Below are 21,533 nucleotides of genomic sequence, written 5' to 3'. Positions count from 1 at the left end.
TGAAAGAGTCATGATTGATTAATTCTTGAGTTCAAACTTGCACTTAAACAGTAGTCCAAAGATCATAATGCTCTTCAGAGCATGCCAATATTGTATGATAGATGCCTTTAATAGTTGTAATTTCTGCACTTCTATTGGAGGGTTAATGTATCTATTTTTATAGGATTCTCCACTTAAAGCCGTGCAGATGCTGTGGGTAAATCTCATAATGGACACATTAGCTTCTCTTGCCCTGGCAACAGAACCACCCACTGAAGCTCTTCTGCTGCGGAAGCCTTATGGTAGAAACAAACCTTTGATTTCTCGTACAATGATGAAGAACATTTTGGGTCATGCATTCTACCAGCTTGTAGTGGTCTTCACGCTCCTGTTTGCTGGTAAGAATATTGAGGCTTTACCAAGTTATTCTGAATGTTGTAGAGAGATGGTATTTTTAAACTATTTTTTTGCTGTAGTGTGTGTATAAGGACACTAATCAAGCTGTTCATAAATGCCTTTTATATACAGGTGAGAAAATTTTTGATATCGATAGTGGAAGAAATGCACCTCTGCATGCTCCTCCTTCAGAGCATTATACTATAGTATTTAATACATTTGTGATGATGCAGCTTTTTAATGAAATTAATGCCCGAAAGATTCATGGTGAAAGAAATGTTTTTGAAGGAATCTTTAACAACGCTATCTTCTGTTCTATTGTGCTGGGGACATTTGTTGTGCAGGTAAGCAGATTCTTGGAGGGTGGGGGGAAAATGCATTTAGTGCACTGATGTACTTGCTTACCTTGGAAATGCCAGTCAACTAGTGCCCAAGATCTAATTTCTGCAATGTTGAGAACCTCCAGGGTCAAACACACAATAAGTAAGTTGTAAGTGCAGCTTGATGGAGTTTTCAAACCTCTTTGAAGTTGGTAATGCTGGAATATTGTATTTGTAGTTACCTTTCGAATTTTTTACGTTTTCAGTTTTATCTTAGTGTTCTAATCTCTTGGCAAAATATGAAGAAAATATATGTGTCATCTGTTCATTCACCCTTGCCCCATAATCTTTCTTATATCTACCTGTGTATCTGAGTGAGATTCCATTTAAACAATTATAGAAAAAGAAAAACTTCTTTTATTTTCTTAATGAGACTAGGACATGAATAAGCTTTAGAAATTTAAATATCAGTTTTTACCTTACTGGTGCAGGAAGCAATGATACCTACTGGTATATAATGTAGAAGTGCTGTTTTAATTGAAAAAAAACAAATGTCTAGGGACCTTCTGTTCCAGCACATAGGGAAACTCATAAAAGCTAGTTAGTTAACTCAGTACATGTTAACAAAGAAAATGAAATTATCTTCAGTTGATTGGATTCACATGCTGGTGTTGAGGAACACCAAGTTAAACCTGAATCTAAAGGAAATAGTTTACAAGAAATATTTTCACCCTCTAAATAGCCTTTACTTTAATTAGTCAGAAGAAATAGCAAACAAATCAGTATGCTATTTAATTTCAGAATCCATTTTAATTTTGGATTAAGTTATTTGGGACATATAACCTACATATTAAGCTTCTCCTTAGACTTGATAATACATGAAGTTTATGGAAGTTATATCAGTTCAAGCATTGGAAACATATGCGCTGCTGCTTTGCATTAAGTCAGGGAACTTACTCTCTCAGGTTTAGATTTTTATAGATGACACTTCTTCAGAAGCTGCTATTATTTTTGGGGTTACAAATTCAGCAGATTGACTGCTGTTGTGCAACCAAGCCAAAATTTAGAAATTACTCCTGACTGCCACTGTGTTCACTTTATAAATTTGGCAGACTGAATGCCTTCCCAACTCCTGATTTGTTATCTCAGTATTTAATTTGGAGTTAATAACAGAAGATACTCTTTGCTTTTTCAGCTGTCAAGTGTCCTACTTAATGGTCAATACTGTCTCCTTTTCGTGCCTGCCCTGCTGCTTTGAATTGTTGATTCTCCAGGGCAGACTTTCATGCATATAATTCCTATGCAGAGGGATACCTTGCTCATTAGGGCCTGTACAGCTTGTTGTAATAGTTAAGGCAGTAGGAGCTCATTTAATTTAGCTTTTGAGAACTCTTCCCCCTTCCCCCAAGATTTACTACATGTGGTGATTTAAAGTCTGATACTTAACATTGATGTGATACATAGTAATATCCTGTAGAATTACTTCTGAGATATTTCATGTCTTATGGATCTATGAATTCTATTAATACAAGTTTATGAATCTTGGACCTAGTTCCAAGATGGGTGTTCATAGCAAAAGTAATCACTGTATATTTGTAGCATCAAACACATGCTGTAATTGTGAAATGAAAGGAAAAACGCAGCAAGCAAAATTGAGGAGTCAGCAAATTTTCATGAGTGCGACATTTGAAGAATGAATGGGTAGTTCTTGGAATACTGAAAAGCAGAAGAATGGCATAGGTTTGGGAACTTGCGCAAACTGCTGAGACAGTGAAAAAATATGCTTAATAAGATGGGAAATCCCATGTTCTCTTGCAGAGCTGTCTGTTGTGACCTTAAAGCATTAGGGAATTTTCTAGTAACAGGTCACTGTTAACAAGTTTAATCATGCTTTTCTTCACAGATAATTATTGTGCAGTTTGGTGGAAAGCCTTTCAGTTGCTCAGAACTCTCAATTGAACAGTGGCTGTGGTCCATTTTCCTGGGCATGGGCACACTACTTTGGGGCCAGGTAAACTATGATTTTTCAAAATGCCAAATATCTACTTGCAACAGTATACTTTAAATGGAAAAAGCAAACACACTGTCTTTAGCATTCAGATCTTTCAAGTGGACTATATGGACTATATATTCATATACTATATGAATATATGAAGACTAACAGTAAATATTAATTACAATTTACTTGTTCAATAGATGTAGAAAGTCTTTAGTTTAATATTCCTTCCTCAGAGTGGGTCAATTATTAACATTTCATAACTAGATCCTGTGGCTGGTTTGTTTAGCAATTTTTAACTAGAAGCAGCTGTAGTTACCTTTTAAATATGAAATTATATCTTCAGTCAAATATGAGTACCAGAAAATGTGGTAAGAATACAAGATGCAATGAACATGCTAATGTTAAAATATATTTAACTTGGTGCTTAATGATTTTCTTGAAAAATCAAAATTGCTAAATTTGGCAGTATTTTCTTGATTTAAAAAGCTCCTGGAGTAGCAAGAAATGCAGCAAACTCAAACCAACTTTCTCTTTAATCTTTATTTGCATAATTGTGGCATAATTGAAAAATCTTCCCATCTAGTAAGCCATTACATTTGGACTTTTATTTCCTTTCCCCTCCCCCCAGAGTATCATTACTATTGCATGCACAACAGTGCTTGTAAGCAGCAAGCTTATTTACATGAAACTTTAGAGCTACAGAGTTTTCTATTATTTAATGACATAGTTGTCTAAACTTTTCATACCACATGAAGAGTTTTCCATTACAGTTTCTTTCCTTCCACTAAGTAAAAGACACTTCACGTTTCACAATAAAATTGGTAGGATGAATTTTAGTTGTAAATACATACATAGACATATGTTCTAAAAGTGACTAAGCTTTTTAACAAGGTTCTCTGGAAAATTAATTATTTAAAAAAATCAAATAGAGTCACTCTGAGATGACTCCTAGAAGAGAACCGAGATGGCTTGAAATACCTTTGACCCAAAGTATCTTGCAAGTCAAAGCTTCCCTACTGCCATTCATGCTGCTCTAGCATCTCATTAAAGTCAAAGAGCTTTAATTTTCTGAGAATAATAGAAACTGAAGTGTGAGCTGGGAGCATTCAGAGTAGCAGTTTCAGCATAAAGGGCTGTTTATCTTGCTTTTGGAGCAGACTTTTTTCCTCTGCAGCTGCAGAAATGGTCTTCTAGGTTTGTGATGATCAAAGAAAGCAGTCTTGGAATTGATCTGAATCTGCTAGATATAATGTACCAAAAGATGACTCCCCTTAACCTCATGTAGTTTTTGTTTAAGATATATAAATTGCTATACACCAAGTAGCAAAGTAACAGCTTGAGATACATAAAATTTCAGACATATCACTCACCTTGCAAATGGATTGATATCTCCCAGGTCACAAATGAATGAATGTCTCTTCTGTATTTCTTAAATTAATTGTGGTTACTTTAGGTGGTGGAGGTCTCACTTGAGGTGACACATCATGCTCATCAAACTGATGAAACTCTTAAAAGCTCTAGATACAAGTACAATCTACAGGATTAATGGCTTTTGTAGCTTCAGTACTGCTCCTTCCTGGCATTGTCAAGTAATGTTAATGTGGAATTCTTTGTCCCTGGCAAGGTTGTTTTGTAGTCAAAGTTTAATTTCACACCTCGATTGAGGTAGTAAGTATATTCACAGCTTTGCAGCTATTCAGCTGGAGTGATTGCACTCATCCTGTCTATGTAATTTAGTTTTTTTAGCTTTGCTAATTGTATGCAGGATATCTGTTAAGCCTTAAGACTTGTATTACTCTTTTTTTTTTTGTTAAAAAAAGAACAATCCTGATTTATGTATTTCATCCACTGTTAGTTGATTTCAACAATTCCAACCAGCCGACTGAAATTCCTTAAAGAAGCTGGTCATGGAACTCAAAAGGAAGAGATTCCTGAAGAAGAGCTAGCAGAAGATGTAGAGGAGATTGATCATGCTGAGAGAGAATTGCGTCGCGGTCAGATCTTGTGGTTTAGGGGCCTAAACAGGATACAAACTCAGGTATGGTCTTGAACAAGGTAGGATGCAATGGGTGTTATGAGGGAAATTTCTCCATTTTTGACTAAGGTGGCTGTTCTAACTGGTGTGATTTAGACTGTCAAAAGGGGGTGTGTATGGATGTGTAATCCCTCAGGGTCCTCTGTTTTCTTCAGCTTTAAATGCAACTCTTGCCTGTGTATCTGCTCTGTTTTTAAAAAGTGCCTTTTTTTCTTTACTTTTTGTGTGTTATAGATGGGATGGTCCTTTCTCTTGTTCTCTCTCTCTCTTGCTGAGCAAGCTGTCACAATCTCTGATTCCTTGCAGATGGATGTAGTGAATGCTTTCCAGAGTGGAAGTACCATTCAGGGGGCTCTAAGGCGGCAACCCTCCATCGCCAGCCAGCACCATGATGTAACAAATATTTCTACCCCTACACATGTAGTGTTTTCCTCTACTACTGCTTCTACTACTGTGGGGTGTGAGTGTGTGTTCCTAAAGTGCATGAAATTAACATTTCCTAATTCACGTACCTAACGTTTCTCATTTTCTCCTTAGTACTTAAAATCATCGTTCAGGCTTTTATAGAGCTCTTCCACAAAGTGGAGTCCTCAAGACTTTTTTTTCTTAGAGGGCTGAGAACAGGTGGAACAGTTTCAACAAAAGACTTTAATGTGAAAGCTGTGAGCCTGCACATCCTGTGCCTTCATCCATTCGTGTACAGAGGGATTTTTAAGACGAAAAGGGAAAACTGTTGTAAATTTTCGAGTATATGCCTCTTAGGGTGACTTGCATTGAATAAGTGAATATACTGTGTAATCATGGACCCAGGTCAACCAAAGTAGATCTCTTGCACTGCAACACAAACAATACTTAAGTAAGCAAGCTGATTTGGAAGCAAACGGTATGTTGAAGATATGAATATTGTTAGAACATGGAGCACTAAATGCATTTTCTTTGTAGCCTGTAAGGAACTTTATGAATCTCTGCTTTCATTGGACCTTATTTACTAAATAACAACTTTTTCAACATGAGGATTCAGGTGGCGAAACAAGGCTTCTAAAATGCATACAAGTCAGAAGAAATACGAATTAGCTAATATAAAAAGGAAAAAAAAATAAGCATTAAATGGCAAAACTTTCATTCAAATCTGAAGGGTTCTTTTTCCTCTCTAGGTTCTTCTGGGAGCAGTTCATAAGCCATCAGTGAAAGTGAAGTTTGTCTCATCTCAATTCTACCATCTCTATCTTGTGCTCTAAGTGGCATTTCAGTTTCAGCCTTCCTCTCTGTAGAGGCTGGAGATTTATTTACTCTTGGATGTAGGCCTAAACTCTGGAGCCAGAAGATGCATAGTAGTTGTAGTTGAATACTGATAGCCAATATCTTTGTTCAGTTTTCCATCTTAATACAGGTTTAACTTTCTTCTCTAACTTCCTAGAGACAGATTAAAAATTTGGTTTTTTAAAATAACTGAGAGGGCTTCTTCTCCCCCTTCCTGCCTTCCCCTCCCTGCTTAAACTTTCAGATTACCAGCTGGATGAAGACCCTTAATTTCAGGAGCTGTCTTAAGTGAAATGGTGAAATCTTCAGGCTTTTTTTTTTTTTTTTAATTAATTATTTTTGGGCTCGGACTGAATTCGCGTGTGAGCTTGCACAAGTATTTACCTCTGTATTTGTTCTCCAGTGGCAAGACAGGTATTTCCCTACCTTGCAGTAGTACTGAGAAGCTCAGCTCACAAATTTGCATGCCTCAAGAACACAAAATGAAAAGTAGATTTAACACTTAAGGATACACAGGATTCCATCTCCTAGTTAAAATGCTAATTAGTAACCTGTATCCCTAACTACACTCCAGAACATTAATTAGACATTCAGAATTCTCTAGAGAGCAATGTCATTCCATGCTGCTATTTGAGCAGAATCTATTGGGCACTGCAGCATCTCATTGCATCAAATGACCAATGCAGATACAGAGCTACCATAGCTCTGTAGAGAACCATAGAGAACTAATTTTTTTATCCTCACTATTACAGCCTTCTACTACACTCTCCAGAAGAACAGCTTTTGAGAACTCATATAGATTAATGGGAAGCAGATGTGTTATTGTCTCTTTTTTTAGAGCTGCTTGTTGGAAAATAGTTCCTATGAAGTAAGGTTGCAACTCTTAAGCAGCCATCTGGTTAAGAGGATTTGGAGTGCCAACTGCATTCCTTGCTATTCTGGTACTAATATGAGGAAGGCCTGATGACAGTATGAATTACACTTAACAAATTGTCTTGTTTGCACCTCACTTACATGATTTATTTATAGTTATCCCTCTAGTTTAATTATCTTGAATGCTTGAAAATAGAGCCTTCAAAACACTAATTTTTTCCTTCTAAAGTGCTGAAAGTTTGATTTCTGCCTTTGTGGCTGGACTCTGAGCCTTGCATACCACTTGCATAGTATGCATTCTGCATGGGAACCAAGCCTTTTTTGTGGGTATGCACATATTCTGTGATAATTACAGCTGTCCTCTTAAGCTGGAATTGTTTTTCATTGCTGTTGATGTTCTAAATTCTCATGTGTAAGCAATGAACAAACAGTGCCATGAGACATTCATATTTCATTTTGACACATAAATGGCACAGTGGGATGCAACATGCCAAATAAAGTCATTGCAAACTTTCAGTCTGGTATTGTCACTGCTAATTTTCTTGGTAAGTGCCCATCCAGTTTAGGCAGCTGGCTGGACTTATTTAAACCTCATATAATGTATCAACTCCTTGACAGTCTGCTCAATTCTGTTCATGCAATGAACAGTGAAGTACTAGCTGCTGTTGTAATCTTTTCTCCAGCACAGTCACTCTCTTTTCTGTCCTCCCCTTACTGGTTATATCCTCCCCCTTGATCGTGTGCCCCATCCCTGTTTCCCCTTATTCCCTGTGCCTTCTTCCCTTGCCTCCATGGTTAATTGGGCTCAGCATGTACCTGTAGTATAAAAATGGGGACATGATCACTTTGGAATAAAATTCTTTGTCCAAGTGGTCTGAAGGAGCAGAGGTGGGGAAATGATGCTACTTCTAGAGGTCAAAGAACACAGTCAAGACATAAGACTTTATCATGTGCAGTGGTTCCATTTAACCAATTTGATTTAACACATTGCTTTTGGGGAGCCCTTCTCTGTTTACAGTGAACTTCCCTGGTGTATCTTAGCTGTTTTGTAGTCTCTGCTCTTGATCTGCTTGACCTTCCAGCTTCATTCCTTCACCTGGAAGTCACTTTATTTTTTCTGTTGAGGAACTCTGGAAGCACTAGTCATGATGTGTTTCTCAGCTTGAAACAAGTCATCTTGGATGCATTAAAAAAAGCTTTAAATTTGACTTGCTGTTTGTAAGAACAACTTCTTGTTTACTACGGAGTTGCTCTGCTGCTTACTATTTAACACTATTTCACACTGCTTTGCTGGAGACTTGCTCAGGGTCGGGATGTTGAGAATTGAATAAGGAGTCAACAGGAGGGGGAAACTGTATTGGGAAAAGTGTTGGATAAATGAGTCAATGACTTCTGCCTCACCTTACTTGTTTTATCAGTTCACGAATGAATCCTCAATTTGTCTAGTTGATCAGGGAAACACGAGGCATGGGAGAAGGGGGGGGTGTGGGCAGCTGGTTTCATCAGTCAAGTAATAGTTTGGAAAACTTAAATTCAAGTCAGCCTGGACATGCACAATTTGCAAAATAAAGCTGTACTTTCTTTTGTATCTAATTTAACTATGAAAGGCTTATTTATGAAATCTGTTAGCTTAGCTTTCTGATTCAAAAAATATTAAACAACAAAAAGACATGAAACAGTCCTCAGCCTGGGAACTGTGTCCATGAATTCAACGTAAATTGAAGACTCACTCAAAGGCTGATCATCCTGCTTTTCTCATACTTGGTGCTACTTAAGTAGTCTCTTCAAAGTTACAACCTGTCCTGGCTACTAAACTGTACAATACAGTATTCAATTTCCTAGTTCTGGTCTTAAGTTTCCAAAGCACTGTTCACTAAGGAGCTTTCTCTAGAGTGGCAAATGGCTATATACTCGAATATTTACAGCTGTTACAGTGGTATCCTTTTTTGCATGACTTTGTAAATGTTCGTTCATTGTGACATTGGCTTACACTTGCTTGGCTTTTTCATAGTCAGTTGACATCCTAATTCCTAGCATGAGAATTAGTGACCCTTTTATCCCCTAACTTATTTTCAGCCTCTCCCCACCTTCCCTCCCTCCAATCTCACCCAAATATTCAATAAAACACTCATTAAGCTTTATTTAATTTTTGAATAAGTAAATATTTGTCGGCCTCACTTCTGAAAAAATGCTTAGCCCGTGTTAAATAATTAAACAATTCTAGTGCCATGTCTGAATTTTAGGGCCCTTCTGCTTTTTGCAGTACTTTCACAATTTTTATTCCTACTGTGTAGACTGGCAGTGCTCTACTGAAATGCTCTTCATTTTTTACAGTTTATTGCAAGTTCCACTGCATCATACAAATTTGATTCACTCATGTCTAGCTGTTTGTGGATTCAAACTCATAAGAACCATGCCATTCTCAGTAAATATGCAGAATTTTAATAATATTTTTTCTTTGTTTACAGATCCGAGTGGTGAATGCATTTCGTAGCTCCTTGTACGAGGGGCTAGAGAAACCTGAGACACGAAGTTCAATTCACAATTTTATGACGCATCCTGAGTTTAGAATAGAAGACTCCGAGCCTCATATTCCCCTTATTGATGATACTGATGCTGAAGATGATGCTCCAACAAAACGCAACTCTAGTCCCCCTCCCTCTCCCAATAGAAATAACAATGCGGTTGACAGTGGAATTCACCTTACAACAGACAAGAACAAGTCTGCTACCTCTTCATCCCCAGGGAGCCCACTACATAGTTTGGAAACATCACTCTGATTGTAAGCTGAATGTTAACACACTAGCTGCATTGTAAAGAAATTGAAACTGGGTCTCTTCACACATTATGATGGACAAGATGATAATCTTGTCTTGGACTTCAACAGAAGAAACACTTGTACGAATGTAGATTTATTTTTTTAAAAAAAAAGCTTTCTGCCAGACTGGAGGGTGCTTTTCTGGGGGTGGGAGTAATAATGAACTCTGACAGATAAACAGTAACTCAGCATAAGTGACCTGTGGATCATCTGTTGTACTAAGAATGGTCCTGAAGAGTGTGTTAGCAGAGCTTTAGTTTATCATGATCCTTTTCTGATGGGAAAGCTGGGAAGGGCAAGGAGGCCCTGGATCATTGAATTGATACTTTAATTTCTGCTGTTGGCTGTTAATAATTTGGATTATTTATGTTTATAAATGATACAGATCTGTTTACAAGGTTTGTAGATACTTTTTTGTTCCTGTTCATAGATGGGAAGCTTCCTTATAAATGATGCAGAGAAGATGAAAAACAAAACAAAAAAAAAACCAAAAAAACTAGTCCTTCAAATACTGCTGTATTTTCAGGAAAAGGGTGTTTCTATTGAAACTGTACTAAATTTTGCCTGCAATTTACCTTGTTAAATATTGTAGATAAATTGCTACTACTAATAGCCAAATAGATAACACTAATGCTTTGTAAGAACATGAGCAGTGGTGTTCTAATGAAGTTATGGCCTCTGTCCTAATTAGTTTCTTAAATACATTTACTACTTAATGGTTTTGAAACAACTGTTTAATTTTTAAAAATTTTGAGAAACTTAATGAATAACTTTTGTTCAGAACTTAATAGGATTGTTTAATGCAGGACATCAATACGTGATGGAACTTGCTTGAAATATTTCTGTTATCTTGGGCAAAATGGATTAAATCAAAATACATCAGAATCTTAGTCCTTTGTTTTTGTCTAATCATGTTAGTTTAGTGCTGTCTTGGTGAACTGTGAGTGGAACTGTGATTTTTTTCTAATCTATAGAATCCTTCATGCAGCATGAGGGCTGTTGGCATTTTGAAAGGTTGTTAGTGGGTAGCATACATGTTCTCCTTTTTGTTTTTGAAACTTGTTTGTAAACATGAATAAATCTGCCCTTTTGTTAAAATAAAATTGCAGCAATGGTTTCTTACAGATTTTTTTTTCTCAGCTCCTTCACTGGAAATACAGAAGGTACTCTTTTGTGTTACTGGTTACCTTTAAACTGCAATTTCAAGATGGTAACAGCCCACTCCAAATAGCTCTTTGGGTAAATGGAATCATGATGGCTGCCTCCAGAATGAATGTAAGTTAAGATACTCAAAAGTCTTCACTGAGCCAAAAGGATACTCCTGGGGAATTAATAGGTCTGCCTGAAATTCCGAGACTTACTGTGAGTACCGTGTAATAAATGTATCTCTGACTGCTTAAGTGAGGGAGACTGAGAACTGACATAAAGACAGGTGAAATGCACCAGAACTGATCGACTAGAGATTGACTGAAGAAGTTATGGTCTGCCTCTACTGTATTGTTCAGACAGCGAAGGATGATGAAACAGTGCTTGGTCTGCACTTCCTCATTTTTTTCTTGGTCCAATACTACTTAAAAGAGCAACAGAAGACATGAGTTGTAAGGTTTTCTTTTTCCAGCTCTGTGTTCTTAAAAATAGCAAATGATTTTTTTTTTGTCAAATAATCCAGAATTATGGACATTTTTTTAAAGTGGTCCCTTCAAAGGACTGCAAGAATTAAGTTGGTAATGAGGAAGGAGATAATAGTGGAGCTAACTGCAGAAATGAGCACGCTGGGAAGCTCAAGCACATCTTTCCCTTGTGTTGGGGTACATGCATGCTTGGGGTTGTCCTTTAGTGGATATTGTTCAACCTGTGGCACTGTATCCCACTGTCAACCACTCCTGAATTCCATCTTTTCTATTGTATTTCAGTAAATACACTGAATTCTAGGCAAGGGGGTAGAGGGTGGGGGGTTGCACTTGACACTTTGTATAATAATCTCTCCCACATGTTTCTAGCACTTTTCTTACATCATAGTTCTTATCTAGAGCGCTTGGTAGGGGGGGCAGTTTTTATGTAAGCTATTTTCTCTTTACTACAGAAGTCAGCTAAGCACTGGCTTAAGATAAAGGGAGTTTTCTTTACCTGTGAATTACACTGCCATGTGGAAACGTATCTTCATTTAACTTCGTTAATGAGTAATGATTTGACTTCATTTCAAAACAGACTTTAATTTTCCCCTCTTCTCTAGGTGTGATCATGACTGCATGTTAATCTTTTTTGGAATAAAATCTACACTTAAACCTTTTGTGGGGGGTGGGAGGGTGAATGTAGGCTTTGTACATCGCTGGTCCCTCTTGATTCTGTTAACATCAGTGTGCTGTTCTTACAGGAAACATTCTTGCAGAAATAAGGAAAAGTTGTTTAAGAGGGGGGTATGCTTTCTTTGTGATCTCAAGAAATCATAACATTGCCTAGATTATGAAATGGTTTTCACTAAGCTCATGAGGCCTTCATTGCCTTTCTGGTTGTAAGGTTTACTTGTCTTTCTTGTAACTGAAATAAATAAAAGTGCTGTTCATCTCAGTCTGTATGGGGACTGAAATTCTTGAATGTCAGTACAGTACTGATTTAAACTTGAAATGCATGCCAGTTATATAAAACAGGTCTTGCTACAATTTTATGCTCATTTGCTTTCAAGAGGTCATGGTATATAGTGTACATGGTTGAGCAATAGTGACTTGGAACATATACTCAGTTCTAGACTGGGTGGCTTAAAAGGTGGTTTGGAGTGGCTTAAAATGTGGTTTCCTGGGTGGGATGTCTACTATAGCTGTGTATATGTTAGGGCACCTCATCTAGGCTCTGAAGGAGAGCTGAAAATGGTAATTAATATTAAAGGACTTTTTTTTTTTCTGTATTAGCCTTAACAGGAAGAGGAAAATGCTGCATCATGGAGTAGTCTGGAGAGAATAATGGAAACAAGTGCCTTAATGCTAAATAAGTGGGTAAATGCAGGGGTCTATAGCAAGTACAAGCAGCCAAAAAATATGAAATAACATACTCGAAGGCTTTCTTAGAATAACAGCAAATTTTCCAATGTGTTTTGAAGTAAGCAAGCAAATATACTATTCATGGAAGGATAACTTGCGTATACTGAGTATTGGAAAGTGATTCCAAAGGCCTGATGTATTCCATTTCTACTGCTAATAGTTCTAGCCTCTGCAGAGCTCTAGAATAATCCAGATCATAGTAAGCATTACATAAATTAAAGTAGGATATCTTAAATGTCTGTACTACTTTTCTGATGCAAATACTTGGTCTTAAAGAGTTGCTGCTTTTTTTCCACCTGCACCCCATCCCCCAGCATTTCTTCTGATCTTACAGATTTCAAGCCCTCACTGAAGTACCTTAACTTTGTTGGATGAGCCTGGCCAGCATGAAGGGTCTAGCTCCAATTTATCTCCAGACTGATTAGGCCTGATTATTCAGGACCATGTAATGAGAAATTTAGGGCCAGAATAAAGAGCTTTATAGCTGTTCCTGCCAATTTTCTCCTCTGAACTGCATACAGAAATACCTAACCACCTTCCTCAGGAGGCTGCAGCATCCATCAAGGATATATGACTTAATTTCTAAAACAGAACCCCCCTACAGGTACTACTTGTCCTTTGTGCTCAAAGATGAGGGTTTGCTAAGAAAATGATGGGATGGGCTTAGACATCTGAAAAAAGACAACATGTAAAAGGTAGCACACTGGATAGAGACCCTTTACTACTGTTAAGTACACCTGACTTAGAGTTTTCTACAAAATCCATACAATTATCTGTTTGAAAAGGGTTCCTTGACTTGCCCCAAATAGAAGATGGTGGGAATTTAAATTTGGAAAAATAACTAACAGGAGTATTTCTGGGAATTAACAGCTTTTGGTGGAAGTGTACATTCTGGAATACTGGAACATTATCTCACATTCTGGTGTACTGACAAGTGTCAATCCAAACCTGAAACAGCAGTTGCTCTCTAAAATGGAAGTATGCATTCTGGATCCCTTTGAGCCTTTGCAAATGTAGCAGTATCTAACTATTCTGAACATCTTCACTGGCTTTCCTAGGCTGCCTCTCTTGCAGGGCATGAAGCTGAATAATGCTGAAAGACTAAGTATGATCATAAAGAAAACTTTTCTATGTCTTCCTCCTTGGCAAAGGCACAGTCTTGGATTCACTCTATGGCAACTTCTCAGGCACAGAATGAATACTGGCTTTTCCTGTTTTAAAGCTCTCAGTCTCTTGTAGAGAATTAGGGTGTATGATTCAAATGCTCTGTGTGAAAAGCCTCCCATTTAAGATACAATAAAAACCACAAAGCCACTCTACAAATAAACCCTAGAAGATGTGTTTGTTATCTTTGACAATTTCAGTATTACAAATACAGGATTTAACTTGACTTTCTCAGTTTTCCACAAGTTAGTTGCTCTGATGGCTGCTGGGTACAAAGCCTCTTCACTTATGACCTAAGGTTGTTGCAAGATCCGAAGGTAAGCCTGCATTTGGCAGATGTTTGTGTGGAAATACATAGCTTATTTTGAATACTGTGCTGGCAGCTACTGCATAGTGTTTTGTGTTATGTATTTTAGGAGAGAATCTACAAAATGAACAATTTACAAAATTCAGATCCATGCAATAGGACTTGTAAAAGGATACATGAGTCTGGCACAGAATGCTTGAAATAGGAAATTATTCAAACCGATACTTTGGTAGAAACCAGGATTTTGTTTTGGACAACACTTCTTTAGAGATGGGAAGATTTCTCTTTAATCACTTGCCATGTATTGGCTGTTAATGTTCTGATCAGTGCAACAGTTTAATTTATTGAGGACCATCATTGAAAAAGCATTAAAAACAAGTGTTTTTAAATAAAAAGAAAACTCTGGAGAAGGTACTTTTTGTCATATTTTAATTTCCCCAAAAGATGAGTCATTCTTAGCTTCTTTCCTTTTGCCAAATCAACTAGGCTCTGTTCTAATAAATCTAGCAGTATATAGACATGAATTACAACTTGGTAACTCTTTCCTGTCTTCCCCCTTCCAGTCTGCCAAGGATGATTATAGGGAATCAGTGAAGGACAGATGGGGTAAGAAGTGCAGTTGTGGATTTGTCTCTTTTATCATATTTCTATTTTGCCTTTTGATCTTCCTTACTGCTTTCGTCTTCAAGATCTCACCCACTCTCAGTAAACTTTGGGAGTACTTTATATGATAGCATCTTTCGGTGCTGTAGCCCAGAGCAACTCATAGGAGAGCTCTTTCAACAAGATCTATGGAAAGAACTGGCTTTGGAAAAAGAAAGAATGAAAGAGAGACAGACAGCTTTTTTCTCCAATTAGAAAAACAATAGTATGAGTTTCATGATGAAGTTTTTAAACCCAAAAGAATTTGCAGGCCAAATATCACCAGAATGGCTTGGCTTGTTACTTAGCCCATAAAGATTCAGAACATAGCTAAATTGATGCCATTATAAGAAATTAGTTTCTGATTTTCCCAGCCAATCAAAAGTGACAGCACATGAAACTGCCTGAACACAAGAAAACACACAGAGAGGTTAGGGAGTCTTCATCCTTGGAGACACTCAGAACTCAGCTAGACACAGCCCTGAGCAACCCGCTGTAGCTGATGCTGCTTTTAGCAGGGGTTTGGAGTAGATAACCTGCAGAGGCCCTTGCCAACCTCAGAATTTCTGATCCTGAAATTCTTGAGCTGGAGGTGTAATTCTATTGCTTTTCTTCATTATCCTCATGGATATTATTTCTATACATAGATGGAATTCAACAAAGACATCAGTCACTGGAATGATCAAACCTAAAGCAAAGCAAGGAAGCAACTGACTGTTTTCTTTCTCTTACCTTAAACTGACCTGACCAAAAGGCTTGCTAATATTTTCCTCCTGTAATCCTTGCTGTGATAGCAGAGCTTGGATCACTTCTGCTCTAGTAAACCATTTTGAATGATGACTGGCTGTCTGTAGTTCATAGGAAAGCCCACAGATTTTAACATGACCTCTAGAAAGCTGCAGACCTGTGGAAATCAGCTCCTCTTCAAGGAGAGGATTTCTCAATTTGTTATTTGCCTCTTTCAGGTGTAGAAAGAAAAAAATTGCAGCTATTTCTAAGGGAAATTAAATTCCAGCTTATTTGAAGATTTGTGTGGTTTCATTGCCCTGCTCTCTACTTAGGACTCTCTTGAAAGAACCTGGTCCTTTTTCTCAAAGCTACTATTTTTTTTTTCTGGTTTCAAGATCAGCTTTTTAAAAAAGAAGGTTCTCTTGCAGGCAAGTTAATGAAATTTATATTATTCTAATGGATCAAGACAAAGAGCACTGAAAAGTATGTCCATAATTTACATTGAACTGATAAGCTAACTTTTCTCCTTACCTTAGTTCATGGAGTGGTGGTGTTACAGGCTTTTATCTAACTGAGCAAAGTATAGGTGAAATTAAATGAAATGCCACATCAGTTCTGTTCTTGCATACAAATGCTCCCTTCTTCTGCCTAGAGTTGCAGAAATATTTTGCTACACTTAAAGAACTTAGTGATATGTCAGAGTTGGATTCTCTATTTGTTGTCATATAATTGTCTATAAAACTTTAATGCTAATGTAGGAAGACATTATGAAACTGCCATTCTGATCTTAAAAATGTTGCAATACAAAAAAGTTTCAAAGAGCCTATGCATAACCTGCATAGTAAAACTAGCTGCCTGGCTGATCAAGTGTTATAGTAATGAGATTATTCAACCCAAAAATTGACATTCTAACTATTGAAAAAATAGCTGAGTTTCTGCAAAACAGAAACATGGTCTTTTTTTTTTTTTTTTTTTTTTGTTAGAAATAACACATTCCTTTTGAAACTAAAACACATTTAAAACAAGTACGTTTAGAGGGGGAGTGCCTGCAACACTAACTTCCAATGTGCTGTATTATGGCTCTATACCTTAAAGGTGCAGGAATCTTTAGAATTTTCATCTGTGGAGTCAATATATTGAAGCATGTTCCATTTCAAAAGTTAATGATTCAATAAAAGATAACTGTACAGCAGGAGGTTAAAAGTATTCTGAACTGCCAATTTTAAAGAGCTTGGGATGCCCAGCCAATTCTATAGGCATGTCAGTACTTGAATACAGTTATTATAGCTTTAAATCTCACTGACTTCAGCATTTTTCAAAAGGGCCATAAACAGTCCAAGTTTGAATATCAACTAAATGATCAATTGTCATCTTCATACCAATTAACAAAATCAGCATTTTACATATTTGAATGAAGAAGTGTTACAGGCTTTTTGATCACTGGATGAAGAGTGTGAGCTGATAAAATACTGCTTGAGAAAATGATTTTCCATTGGTTTTCTTCATTACTCTTCCCAAAGGCAATCAGCACAGCCAATAGAGCCCCCTCAGTGTTTGTTTTCCAAGGTCATGCTTCATCTCTGGCAATCATTGTCAAAAAGACTGAAATACTGGGACACACTCATGCATGTTATCATATACCCAATTTGGAACATCGCTCTTGGAATCAATCCAAGTCCAACAGTTAAGCCATAGATTGCTATTTCCAAACTGACTACATCTGAGATATTGCAAAAAAACCCCAGAAGTGCTCCCGTGGCTTTCTTGCCTTGCTTTACTCTTGCAAGTCTTGATGATTTTGTTGTAACTCAGAAATCAAGCCTTAAATGGAAAACTTAATGGAAAAATTTATTTATGTACTAAGCACCCTAATCAAATTATACTACTCAAGTGGTTTACTTTTGTGTTATGAAATGAAAGGGCTTAGCCATTTCTAAGAAGGAAATTTGTTATTTTTCTGTTCATGCCTGTTGGTCTACAATCTCCAAGCTTTTGAACAAGCTTTGCCACCTGTCAAGGAGGATCTGGTGCTGGGGATCCCTTTTGCTATCTCAGCAGCTCAAAGCCTTGTTGGCTTTCCAGCAAAACTGTAGCTTTCATAAGCAAACTGCTCTGCTTTGTTGCAGGGATGTGACTGGGTTGAAACTGATTCTTTCACAGAGTGGGGATGTAGCACGTGATGCTGGCCCAGGTTACCACTCCTCTCTTCCTGCACTGTTCCCTCTGTTGTGCATTTCAACAGCTTCTGTGACAGTGTGGTCAACCACACCAGAACCATTTCTGGGTAAACTGCTGCTGCAGGCTGGTGGTGTGGGGTGGGTTTCTCTGCACAGCAAAAACCAGCACAGACCTGCTTCTCCTGTAACTCCTGCTGCCCAGTCTAGAGCTTGGGGAACTAACAACCAAGGCACTGTAGATGAAGGAAGTCGGAATTGAAAGGGGGGAGTGGAAGGAAACATATGAGCAACGAGAAGGTTTTTGAAAACTTTTGGGGAAGAAAAGCAGGGTAACAGGATAGGAGTAAGAAGAGCAAAAACCACAAATATACAAGTTGAAAAGCTTGTGTTTTAAAGCAGATTTATGCAGCTTGAGGCACTAATGTCAGAAGCACTACAATCTATGCCCTCTACTTACACTAGAATATTTCAGTCACCTTTACTTCTTGTTTTGGTTGGGAGAAGAACCAATGATGATCTGTGCTGTGAATCTGAATACCAAAATTTGAAAGCCACTATGGATCACTGTAGGATTTCACATAAGTGATGATAGGTTTGAGGAAGTGTAACAAAACTAGAACACCAACTGTTCTTGGTAAACTGATGCAAGAAATTTAATCTAGTGGTTTTTATTTAAAATACCAAAATTAAACATGGATAATATCATTAAATGGTGTGTCACAGTAAAATGTGCTTATCTGCAAGTGTTCATATATATTTGGTGAAGACAAAGTTTCACGATCATATTGAATATTAACGCAGGAAAACTTCCTTGCAGCAGGAGTGATCTTGAAGGTGGCTTTTGTAGCAATCATGTAAGACCCTTTTCTGGCAACAGCTGGGGAATTCAAAAAACAGTGTCTGTTTTATGGATGCAAGAACAAGCTGCTTATACAAATGACAGGCTATGTTCTTCAAAATATAAACCTAGTTAAAGATGAACTCCCTTAAACTAGAGTGAAAGTAGCCAGAAAACAATTTCTAAGTAAGATTTAGGGAAAAAAAGAGTAAAGAACGCAGAGTAAGTTAGAGCTCTCATCTCCAACAGGCTTGCTTCTGATAATTTTAGCCTGAATTTAGTATTTTGTCTCCATCAGAAAGATTGTGTGGCATGAAAACACTTGTTAAGATGCAGCCTTACAGCATATTGATGGAAAACTGTCTGCCTTTGCTCTGAATGGGCAGAAGCCACCAGACCATGCTCCTTTGGCAATTTCTGCTACTGCACCTGCAAAAGTTGTGGCACCCAGGTATTCCTTGTAACTTTGGAAGGGAAATACAGCAATTTGCTGCATATCTTGTCTGCTGTGTGGCCCTGTTAGCTCTTCCTGCAGCTAGGACCAGTCTCCATAGTACCTGTACTGTTAATTGCAACTAGATTGTGATGGAAATTCTACATATAGTGTGTCCATATGCTGCAGGCTTGCAATTAGTAATAAGCAAGATGATAAAAACAGTTAATGTTTTGTGATACAACAGAATGCTACAGGAAGCCTGAGGGGTTTTTCTGAAAACTTGTTCTAGTGAGAAAACTGGGGGCATTCTTCCTGCCTTCATTTAGTGATACTAAGCAGATGCCTCCTGCTCCACTCCACTCTATAGTACATGGCTTGCTCAGCCACTCAGGAATTGTCCTTCTCTGAAACAGAACCTGTCATTATGCTCAGAGCAGCATAAAATTTCATAATATTAGAGCCACTACAAGAAGGGGTTGACACAAGCTGACACACATACAGCTATGTATGAATACAGCCCTCCTGCAAGAGAGGAAATGGAGTTTTAAAAAAGAATGCATGGAATGGGTAAGGCATTTGCAGTTTGGACCTTCTACCTCCCAAATGACCCACTATATGTGCATGCCTCACCAGTGGAATAGGGCCTATTGATTAGATTTTATAAGCATGATTTGATAAGATGTAACAACACTACTCATTTTGGAATTAGACAAGTGTCTAGCTATCTCATCTACAGTGGCAGCTTTTGTACTTGATACAGGCACACCAACAGAATAATGCATTTAATAGTGAAACAAGAGAGTCTGAAACTACTACCACTCCCTTCATTTTTCTCTCTGCATCAGCCATACAAGTAATAGTCAAGAGAAATCTATATGGTAGCAGCAGGAAGCATCTGTGGCAGTCCATCATGTTGTGGGTTGCCAACTGTCATGCTGGAAAGTTCTTCCTGCCCAAGTAGCCAGCGCTGCAAGAAAAAAAAAAAAAAAAAAAAAAAAAAGGAAGTAAAAAAAAAAAAAAGAGAACAAAAAAAAGAAAAAAAGAAAGAGTACAGATGCAGGCTTTCCTTGTCCAGACACAAGTCCCCACCCCAGTCTGGTAAAGTAGTGAAATGAAGCAGCTGCCACTGCTGCCTGACTCCTGTCCCACTGGACAGGTAGGTAACCTAAGTGAACCAAAGTCTTCCAGTTCTTTTAAACATACTAACAGAAGTCTGGTTCAGCCCTGGTACAATAAACTGGTGACTCAATCCTTAGATAGATGCCACAAAGTGGCAGCAGAGGAGAGAGCATTTAGACACTTTTAAATCAGTGCTCAAGTAATTTCTGGACCACTCATGAGATACAGTCAAGGATCCTTTTAGAGGATGCATGGGTGGTGTGGAGCTGGGAGACTGGCATTATGACATTGCCAAACAAATGCATAGAGCACAGCCCTGTGCTAAGCACCTGGAGTCTCTGATGGGTCAGACCTCACCCTTCAGAAAGCAATTAGCAGAAGACATTAACATCATGGATGTTGTAGCTACTAGTTGTTCAAGAGCCATTAGGTTCCTTATTTTTCAATAATTGTGGCATATTGTTTTTCCTCACTTGTTTTTGTAATTACAATTGTTATCATTTGTCTTACTTTGTACCTGGCATTTGCAGACATTGGTTTCAAGCACTTATTTTAGCTTTACTGCTATTGGAAGACTGCTGTTGAAAACATGCACTCTAAAGAAACTAATTTTATGGAGGATTATAGAAAAATCAGAAACAGGACAAATGTCTAGCTCACAATTCTTATTTCAGTACTCCAAGAAATTACTAGTGTGTTTCCAGGGAATACTTACTCCTGAAAATTATGTATAAATAAAATTCAGAGTTATAAGACTTGTTTTTTTTTTTTTTAAAGGCCACTTGCTAAAATTACCCGTAAATGTGCATAATATAGTTCCACTTGGGCAATTACATTTTTTTTCCTGAAAATTTAGGCAAGCTCTGATATCAAGAGCTCATTTTTCTAGTTAGAGTTCTCATTCTAGATTCTTTGTTCATATTTATTCTATTCCCTAGATCATTCTCCTTTGGGTGAAATGTCACCTTCTAGTACATACCTAAAGAGATACTTTACCAAACTAGGCATCTCCATACAATTCACCAGTTTTCATTGTTCACCTTTGAAGCTAACATCCACGTTACAGCAGATGAATGATCCTGTTATAAGATGTACTAAGTGAAAATGCCCTAAATCATTCTATATAGCATCTTCTGAAGCATGAATAAATTTGTACTAACCTTTGCTATGCTGTACTAAATTCTTCCAAAATTGATCTAGCTCTCACGAACTCAGTAAGACACAGGAATAGTTTTTGATTTTTAAGTGAACATTACCAAACAATTTGCTGAAGTAACTTGATTCCAATACATTGAATTTCACAACACAACAGAATTTCAGGTATTGTATGGCAAAGAGACAGCATTCTACATATCTATTTAGAAAAAAACTGCTTTACTTATTTTTAGAAAAGCTGGATGAAAGTG

At 37.5% G+C, this 21,533-nt stretch overlaps 1 protein-coding gene across 4 annotated transcripts in view; it reads left to right on the top strand.

Moving 5' to 3' along the window:
• Positions 1-12,248, top strand: part of ATP2B1 (ATPase plasma membrane Ca2+ transporting 1) — a 61,089-nt gene extending 48,841 nt beyond the window's left edge. For 2 of the 4 annotated variants that reach the window (XM_053977800.1, XM_053977799.1), the window contains exons 17-22: positions 164-377; positions 508-719; positions 2,599-2,706; positions 4,550-4,732; positions 5,036-5,122; positions 9,331-12,248. In XM_053977800.1, the coding sequence (XP_053833775.1) occupies positions 164-377; positions 508-719; positions 2,599-2,706; positions 4,550-4,732; positions 5,036-5,122; positions 9,331-9,642 (1,116 nt within the window). In that variant the 3' untranslated portion in view covers positions 9,643-12,248. Of the gene's footprint in view, positions 1-163; positions 378-507; positions 720-2,598; positions 2,707-4,549; positions 4,733-5,035; positions 5,188-9,330 lie in introns of all 4 variants that reach the window. The other 2 variants (XM_053977802.1, XM_053977801.1) reach the window with 2 other exon arrangements.
• Positions 12,249-21,533: the final 9,285 nt, after the last annotated feature.

This window comes from Vidua macroura, chromosome 5, assembly GCF_024509145.1.
Source record: "Vidua macroura isolate BioBank_ID:100142 chromosome 5, ASM2450914v1, whole genome shotgun sequence".
In the NCBI taxonomy this organism is placed as follows: Eukaryota; Metazoa; Chordata; class Aves; order Passeriformes; family Viduidae; genus Vidua; species Vidua macroura.
Note: the sequence above shows the minus strand (reverse complement) of the source record. Positions and strands in the feature narration are given on the sequence as shown.